The sequence below is a fragment of the Mobula birostris genome, chromosome 16, assembly GCF_030028105.1.
Source record: "Mobula birostris isolate sMobBir1 chromosome 16, sMobBir1.hap1, whole genome shotgun sequence".
Taxonomy (NCBI): domain Eukaryota; kingdom Metazoa; phylum Chordata; class Chondrichthyes; order Myliobatiformes; family Myliobatidae; genus Mobula; species Mobula birostris.
In genome coordinates, this window is record NC_092385.1 from 32,983,363 (window position 1) to 32,993,355 (window position 9,993).

The window sequence follows — 9,993 nt, forward strand, 5'->3', positions numbered from 1 at the left end:
AACGACACATTGTGTACTGAATAAAAAAGTATTTTAACACCCCCCCCCAATCAAATCTCTCACGCATTCTGTCACACGACGATTAGCCTGAATACTCCAAACTTGTGAAAGTACAAATAAATCGATCAATTGGAAGGAAGATCGTGGTCAGAGAGCGATAAGAGTTGTTTTAACCTTTCAATGATAGGCTAAATAGATACTTGGGGAGAGTACAAGAATTCACACTTGGCATTTCTGACATGTGTATAGATCCTTTCTCGAAAACCTTTATTCATGGATTCTAATGCTAAAGTTTTGTCTATCACATTAATGTGTAAATAATTCGAGAAAAGAACACACATCTAGTACCACAATGTCGCGTCCACAAGTTAAATTCACCTCTCCGCATTTCTACATACATCAAAATGGATCTGTGCATAACACGAAAGCGGCTGAAAAATTATAATACCGAGATTTCTATACACATTTAAAACTGATTACAATACATATTTTAGTTTCACACTATAGGATTTTTAAATGGGTAAAAAGTTGGATAGTTTGTTGTCTTTTGTACTGGTTGCCGCCCTGATGGTGCGGTTTTTCATTGATTCTATTATGGTTAATGGATTTATTGAGTATGCCCACAAGAACATGAATCTCGGGGCTGTATATGGTGACATGTATGTGTTTTGATTTTTAAAAATGACTCTGAACTTCTGAGTTTACTTGATCGGGATCGGTGCGACTTAAGCTGTGATAAAAATCATGACGCTGATTTGCCTTGAGTGGCCGAAGTGACACTGGTGGGTCGTAGTCCTGGTTCACTCCCTGACAACTCCTTGCAACAAACCGATCAAACCCCTCAGGAGGGTACTTACAGGTAGACGACCCAGGCAGGCAGTTGATGGGGAATCCGAGTCCAGGCCTGCTTACTGCAGTCCAACAGCTCTCCGGTGCACGTACAGCCCGAAAGGCAGGGCAAGGCCGCGGGGCTCCGGGTAACGGAACCGACCTTTCCACGTCCCAGTCCAGCACATGAAACCGGCGTTGAAAACGAATATGCCAGCACCAAGAGCAGCGCCGCCAGGCAGCGCCGCACCTCCAGCGCCGCCATCTTGAAGTACTGGCGGGCCGTGGCTTGAGGGGAAAGAAGCGATCCAAAGTAGCGACACCCCCACTCCTTGCCGGTCGGTCGCCCAGTTCGTCCGTCTGGCGATCGGTCGGCTGATTGCAGCGGCGAGCTTCCAACCCCGGTTTCACACAACCAAGAGAAAACAGATCTCAGGAGGCCCACGGCAGCCGATACAAGAGGCGATCGCAGCCGAAAGCTGCCTCGTTAATATTAAACGGCTCGTGCTTTCCAGCCGCGGACCCACGTTGGAGGCATTCGGCATCCCTCCCGCCTTTTCCATTGGTCCGTCTCTGTGATCACGTGAACAAACAATCACCAGACTCCTCCCTTTCTATTGAGTAGTCGCCTAATCAATCAAATAGAAGGCCGGAGGGGCGGGCTCGAATCGTTTTCCCCCAATGGGCGAGTGTGAAAAGTCCCACACTTCTCTCACCTCCTCTAACCCGGTCACCGCGTTTAAAGGGCAATGCCCAGCGGGAGCCCGGTGTAGACGTGCAGAGAGCGCGATCTTAGACTGCAATTGCGACATTATATATGATGCCTTTACATTTTTTAAAGTCTACTTCTAGTTCGATGCGACCCAACGAACCTAATATATATGCCCAGGTTGCAAGCAATTTACTTGATTAAAAATATCAAATGGATACAAAATTATTTTGTCTGTGCTGTTCCAGATGAAAAAAGACAACTGCTGCGTTTCAAAGTCAGCGCAGAAGTAACATTATCAAGAAAATGTTTTCTCATTCTAATACTTGCTATCTAAACTACGGAAATAAAGCATTTTGTCATTGGTCATTGCTCAGGTTTATGTGTTAAAGCTCTTATCCGCGAATGTTGCAGATGACACAAGTTCTGAAGCGACATTTCTTGAAATAAATAACATTTACGTCAACGCAAAATAGTTCTAAATTGGGTTTATTTCTTGCCAAATAGTTTTGCCAAAATAAGCGCAGTTGTAAGATATTAGATATTTTGAGCACCCGATAAACTTCGCGAGTCTATGATAGAGATAAACAATGCAGTAAGATTATTCTGAGGTAGTTTTAACCCGACTGCCATTCTTCGATATTTCTCTAACGGAGCAAGCACGAAGTACAAAATCAAATGTGTGTAAACTGAGCACAGATTACTCAAATAAAGGAAATGCAGACAATATCCCGTTATGCAAAGTTTAGTAATTAGTTTTTACTTCAAGAACAAAGTCTTTTATTAGAGTTATAAAAGCCTAATTTTCTAATGTTGAGATAACCTGCGACTGTCCCATTGTGGTATAATGCTCAGAAAACTTAAAATGGAATCAGTTTGATTTTGATAGACGGTGTCTAAAATTCTTAAAACATTAAAATGAAGGATAAACAATACACTGTGGTCAATAGAAAAGTGAAATATTTAACTCATGTTAGAAATTAATTTAAGAGGTATCATTTTGTTCCCCTGATGTCTAATTTACATCTAAAATATTCATTTGACTAATACGATTTTGGGGATGTACTGTACTGAGGTGATGAATAGCACTTTATAAACCTAGAATGCCTTCGTTTAATCAACTCTTGCTGCAAACAGCAAAAGAACTGTCACGTCTATCGTTAAATGGTATGTCGCAACCTTTATGTGCTATTAATATTATTGTTATATTTGTCGGTCTGAAATAAATGCATGTCGATTTAAAGAAATTTTTTTAAAAAATTAACTTTTATCTTTTATTTTATCCCATTGTAAAGCACTTTGAACTATATCGTCTGTATGAAAAGTGCTCTATAAATAAGTTATTATTATTAAATTACTTTCTCACAAGTATCGCTGTATCTATTTTTGTATCGTGGAAAAATATTCAAATGAGATAGCGTTGAAGGTTGATAGTTTTTAGAAAGTTTGGTGTATAGATTTTAAAATCAGTGCCTCATCGTCCATAAGGACTAGTCTATATAGACAATTGATTTATTTGAAGCAAATAAATATATATCGTAAACACAATCAGTATTTAGTCGAGATCGGAATGTGAAAACATATACGTTTAAACTGCATGAACCTTCACCTTTTCTAATAAATTAGTGGATCAGCAAGAAATTCACCTAGTTTCTCTGCTATGCCTTTTAATTTTCTAAAAATCTATACATTGCACATTAGCACAGCTTTCAGAGTGATAATCTTTTGGTACACATGAAGTTTTGCTGTCCATATTGGCAATTATTTCTGTTTATACCATCTATTTTTTCGTTAAAAGCAATACTCTTCAGCTTTGCGAATATGATAAATCCTAACCATGCATTTCACTGTACACCTTTGTAATTCACTATCTTAATATTAGTAGCAAAGCACTCAATGACCATATTGTAGAGCAAGTATATTGCAATAGCACAGGTCCAGGACGGAATGCTGCAACTTGACAGCCACAAAGGCAGAATCCTGCCTGCACTTCTTGTCATCAAACCTGCTGAAGTGTTAACTATGCTGTTTTTAAGGGAGCCATACCCTGGTCTGAATATATTCCCAAGCACAGATATTTTTAAAACATTTAAATTTGTTTTATGTTTCTTATCATTAGAATTAGATAAATTTGCATTCAATAGGGCCCCGTGTACTTTTCAAATCATGTTTGATACCGAACTTCATTGAAGTTCCTTTTAGTATTGGTATAATTCTGGAGTAATATGGAACACATTCCTGAAACCTTTCTGTTATCTTTCTTCAAATTCACCCTGTCAAATATAATACTATTTGTTGTTGTGCTTCCTCTTCATCTTCTGCTTTTCTCTCAGCATAACCAATATTCCTCACCGGTGATAGGGTTTCAAAGATGGCTAATGAATCTAATTTGGGAACTACAGAATCTGAGACAAGAGGTGCCTTATATGATGGGTGGGTGGGTACATTGGATTGCTATATGCTCCTCATGCATGGACCCTATGTTTTCAATGCCATCTCAGCTGCTTCTTCTCTATTTTGAGTAGCCAATGGCCAGAGATAACGAGGATTATTTCTCCGTAAGATTGTTGTCTATTAATATTCATTAAGCAGTTAATAGTTGACAAGAATTCGGTTTTAAATGTGTAAATGATTAAGTCCTCCCTATTTTACTGTTGATCACTACTCATGAGAATTGTGCTTTTTTCCTTCGTTAATCTACAGTTTTCCACATTCACCCACATTAGAGATAATAACCTTTCAGAGAAAAATTATTACCTTTAACAATTTAGTAATGTGAAGAATAGATATATATTAACTTTGAAAACATTTGCATTGTGGTTATTTGATTGAACTAATAAAGTAAAGCACATATCATGCATAAAATATGATCATAATTTTAATATTTGCAATGTAGTACGGTTATCATTGTTAATTTACCATTTCATTTATACGTATACAGGGCATGACAAAATCTTTGCATCTACCGACAAATCAAAATTATATAGTATGCCAGTAGCATTAGTAATTATTTGTGAACATTTTAAAATGTCCTGTAAGTGTGCAAAGTAGTTTTAAATCATTGGACACTAAGCCACGGATATACTTTCACAATCTTTGGACGAGGAGAGATCACACAGCACTTTAGAAAGTTACTCCTTACACTTACCACAACTGAGTTCCTTTCTCTTGCTTACACTTCTCCAATCCAAGTTGGTCTTTCTTCATTCTCTCTCACCACCCTATTGTCTTTGAGTGGAGTTTTTAGCTTCTCTCACTCAACAAGGGGTGTGTGTGTGTGTGTGTGTGTGAGAAAGAGAGAGTTCTTGTTGCATCGCAGTGGAGAGGATGAGTCTCTACAAGGACTCCTTTTCCCAGCCCTTGGAGAGATGTATCCTCTCCATTACAGGACATCATCTTCGAAAACCACCTTGGGGCTTGAGGTTCTAACACTTAACTGTTGTTCATTCTTGGGGTACTCCTCTGTTTTCGTGGATGGTTGTGAAGAAAAAGCATTTCAGGATGTATATTGCAGACATTTCTCTGACATTAAATTGTACCTTTGAACCTTTGAAGCTGTCGTTTCTGTCTCTGCTCACCATTCAACAAGGCCTCCTTCTCTTTCCAAGATCTTTTCTTTCTCTTACCATTATCACCCTCAATGACATATCTTTTGATTTCTCATTTTTCCCCCTCAAGAGTACGTTATTCTTTACCTTTGACCTCTTTTCATTGATTCATATTTTCTACAATAAGTCAGTAAATAAAATTACAAACTTGATTGTTGTGGTCTTCTGCTCAAACTTAATCACTGTTTTTTTTATATGTACCCTATTCTATACTGATAACAATGAATCGACTTCTACCAGAACTTTAAAAGGAATTACATTTTTATATTTATTTTGTTTGTCATAGTACAGATATTACATTAGAGTTCTGAATGTGAGAAAGGCACATGCTTATGATTTGTCACACTACTTGTCCAACAGTAGATAAGTAGGTATTTTCTCCAATCAAGTTTGAAGAGAGTTGAAATTGTTGCTTTGACTCCAGCCACAAATTCTGCTTCCACTGATTCCATCTCCTCCTTGGGCACTGTGTGAAACTATTCCAGACTGACCACAAGCTATTTGATTCCACAGCCTCTCCATTACCAAATTACACTTCCGTAATATAGCTTGCTTCCACTCTGCCTTGGCCTATTCATATTTTCATGCTGCAGTACTTTCAGATCTGACCTTTTCAATGTTATTTTGGCTAGTCTTCCATGTTATAGCTCTTTGAACTTGAAGTCGACTCGGCTGCCCTTCTCCTGAACTCGAAGTCAATTTTGCCGTCCTTCTCCTGATTCACAACATTACTAATTCACTCTTTACTTCCGTAGCTTGCTGAAGTTCATTGGCTCCCAATTATGAGATATGTTTACTGGCTCTTAAATTACAGGTTCAGACATGAATGTAGGAACAAGACTAAAGTGTCAAATGGTCTTTTGCTACTGTATTAAACCTAGATGACGATAACTCTGGCACAACAATTGTTGACAAAATTTCAGATGGTGATGAGAGGGCCTACAGGAGCAAGATAGCTCAGCGAGTTGAGTGGTGTCACAGAAACAACCTTGCACTCAACATCAGTAAGCCCAAAGAATTGACTGAGGACTTCAGAATGGGAATGATGAGGGAACATACAGCAGTCCTCACCGAGGGATCAGAAGTGGAAAGAGTGTGAAATTTCAAATTCCTGTGTGTCAATATCTCTGAGGATCTATCCTGGCGCCAACATATCAATGCAATTACAAAGGCATGACAATGGCTATACTTCATTAGGAGTTTGAGGGGAGTTGGTATGTCACCAAAAACACTCAAAAATTTCTACAGATGTACCATGGAGAGAATTCTAACTGGCTGCATCACCATTTGATATGTGGAGGGAACACTGCACAGTATTGAAATTATCTGCAGAAAGTTGAAACTCAACCTGCTCCATCATTGGCTCTATCCTCCCCAGCTTCCAGGACTAATGCTTCAAAAAGATAGTATTCATCATTAAGGATCCCCACCACCCAGGGTATGCCCTGCTCCCATCACTACCATCAAGGAGCAACTTGGAGGCACACACTGAATGATTCAGGAGCCTCTTCTCCTCTGCCATCCAAGTTCTGAATGTTCAGTGAACCCAAAAACAGTACCTCACTACTTTTTTTTAAACTTTTGCACTACTTAGTTAATTTAACTTTTTAAATATATAAATGGAATAATTTACAATTTTTATTATTATGTATTGCAACGTACTGCTGTTGCATAACAACAAATTTTATGACATATGTTAGTGATATCTAGTGATATTAAACATGACTCTGATTCACTGGTAAAAGAAGATAATAATACTCAAGAGCATTGTGTGTAGAAATGAGAATTTATCAAGGTCCAGAATTTATCATCAATGGTGATAAATATTCTTTGACTTTGGAAATAGTTCTATCTGTATCATTAGCTATAACATTAGAATATTTATGTATATACAGTATCATTCTATACACTAATTATACATCCTGGCTTAATCAATATTTGTTATGGATCTGTACAACATACTAGACAGTGCATTACAATAACTCCATTAATTTGAATGCAAATAATGGATACCGGGGATAAAGTAAGCAAAAGCAATTTTTAATTGTTTTAATTAATTTTAATTTTTAATCATTAAAATATCTTTAAAAACATTTACGTGTTTTTTTTATCAACAGAGACATTCAGAGGAATTGAAGATATAGGGACGGGTGATACATTGCAAGCAATTTAGATGGAATTGTGAATTACACAGGTGTTGAGTCTTCACTTAGCCTTAATGGATCTTCCAGTGGTAACTAATAACTTTCCTGCTATTGATAAAGTCCAGAGTTGCATGTGCCTTTTTAATCATTTTCTTTACCTGCCCTGCCACTTTCCATGACATGTGCAGATATACCACCAGACATCTCTACTCCTGCACTCCTTTCGCAGTGGTATCCTTGACTCTGTATTGTTTCTTCTCATTCTCCCTACCAAAGTGCATCACATCATTTTTCATTGCATTAAACTTCATCTATTATGCTTCTGCCCATTCCACTAATCTGTCTAAATCTATCAATCAATCAATGCAATCTATTAACATTTTCCTTGCAGTTCCCAACACTCCCACTTTTTGAGTCATCTCTAAACTGTGGCATACATCTTCAAGTCTAGCTTGTTAATATAGATCGCTGTTGATAGCTAGACCAGACACCAGTCCCTGAGTGACATTACCATCAGCCTTTCTCCAATCTGAAATACAACCTTTCACCACACCCTCTCATAGTTATTACTTATCTATTTCACATCTGTGCTATCACATTCTTTTTAAGATGGATCTCACAGGCTGAGCCAGAGCTTAATTGCCTGTTTCTGATTGCCCTGGGGACAATGGTACCTTCTTGAACTCTACAGTCCTTGAGCTGTGGACATACCCACGATGGCGCTGGTTCACTGCCAATGGATTTTGACCAAATGTCAGTGAAGGAACAGGAATATACTTGTATTTCCAATTCAAAGTACTGTGAGGTTCAGAAGGCAACTTCCAGCTAGTAATGTTTCCATGATCTTGTAGTCTTTGTCTTTGGAGCTAGTTTGAAAGGGCTGTTTCAAGAGCCTTGGTGAGTTGTTTCTGGATATCCTGTAGGTAGTATAAACTGTGACTACTGTACATTGATGGTGGAGTAAGTGAATGATTTTGGATGGGATGCCAAGTAGCAGGCTGTTGCATCCAGTATGGTTTTGAGCTTCTTGACTGTTGTTGAATCTGCAGTTATGCAAGCAACTTCATCACAGTCCTGACGATTCTTATTGGTGGACTGGCTTTAGGGATTTACTTACCGCTGGTTTATTGGCCTCTGACCTCCTCTTGTAGCCACGTTGTGTAAATGGCTTCTCCAGTACAACTTCTGATCAATGGTAACCCCCTGGATATTACTGTATGGCATGCAGTGATGACAATGCCACTGAGTGTCAGACAGTGATAGCTGGATTTTATTTTGTTGGATACGGGCATTGCCTGGTATGAATGCTACTTGCCACCTGTTGACCATTTGCTTCAACATTACCAATAATCCTGTTATGTGACACCTTATCAGAAACCTTCCAGAAGTTCACGGATGCCACCTAAACTGCATTATCCTCATTATCTGTAATTCATAGCTGTGAAATTAGTTCAACATAATTTCACTTCAACAAATCCATGCTGATTTGACTTAATTCATCTACTTTCATCCAGATGACTATTGCTGCTGTCCTGGATCAACAGTTATAAAAATGTTTCCACTATTGGGATTAAACTGACTGCTCTGTGGTTGATTGGTTCACTCTAGCCCTCTTTTTATGCCACCTCTCACATCCAAAGAGCAATATCGTTTCCATGATTTTTTTTTCCTGTACCTGCCTCAAAATCATAAAATGTATCCCATCTATTCTGGTTACTTATACACTTTATATTCAGCAATTTTTTTCAAATGCCTCCATGATATCAGTTGCTGAAACTTCCTTCACCATTAATTTGGAAGTACCCTCTTCCCAGACATATCTCGCTAGTTTAAATATCTGCCAATTATCCTTACAGTCTGTCTTCAGTTTTTTTGTCAGTTCCTAACAGGTCAGTAAAGTTCTCCCAGTTCCAAGAAATGAATTTTCAGCTAATGTGAAGGATGTAATCACAACACCTTCTGAATGTTTACAGAACTAAGTTGTAGCAGCTTTTATTAACTTCTTTGAAAGATGCAGGAATGTTCAATGTACATAGTTTACCTTCACACATTGGCACTGGCTTTTGCAGATCAATTTAAAACTTACGCTTATTCAGACTCTATTATTGATTATCGATTCTGAAATTGTCTTCTCCTTTCACTTTTTCATAAGTAATGGAGTAAAATGCATAGTTTTCAAATCTATTTGGTTTTGGGTCAAAAGAACTTTGAAAGATGTAGTTGGAGCACTTGCAATGCGATCTACTTACTTTAAAACCATGATTGTAAAGAGGGAGCTAGGTTCCAGGGACTTGAAACTCTTTAGTTACTTTTCTTCTACATCACTATTGTTTTGCTTTTGTTAATTTTGGTGTGCCCTTGGCTTGATTCAGTTTCCCTGAACTGTACAACATACACTGAATTTAATAATGCAAAGTAATTGCTCCACATGTAGGCTCTTGCACCATTTTTATTTGCAGTCGCACTGTCATCAGTTTTCAGGGGATCACATCCTCTTGACTAGTCCATTTTCTAAAAAAAATGTTCAAAATACTGTTGATTTTAACACCTCTTACATGTTTATTTTTTTACAATCCTTTTATTCTGAAAATGAGAATTTGTTTGTCAACTCTTGTTGTCCTCCATATTTCTCCCAGACATGAAATCTGTATTAGCCTTTGTGCACTCCTTGTAGTTCTATTTGTCCTTTACCTCTTCATCTTCT

The 9,993-nt window shown here is 37.9% G+C and overlaps 1 protein-coding gene across 1 annotated transcript in view; it reads right to left on the minus strand.

The window, feature by feature from the left end:
- The window catches only part of lrig1 (leucine-rich repeats and immunoglobulin-like domains 1), an 88,081-nt gene extending 86,682 nt beyond the window's left edge, over nucleotides 1–1,399 (minus strand). The window contains exon 1 of the mRNA XM_072280526.1: nucleotides 858–1,399. Coding sequence (XP_072136627.1) covers nucleotides 858–1,093 — 236 coding nt within the window. The 5' untranslated portion in view covers nucleotides 1,094–1,399. The remainder of the gene's footprint in view (nucleotides 1–857) is intronic.
- Nucleotides 1,400–9,993: the final 8,594 nt, after the last annotated feature.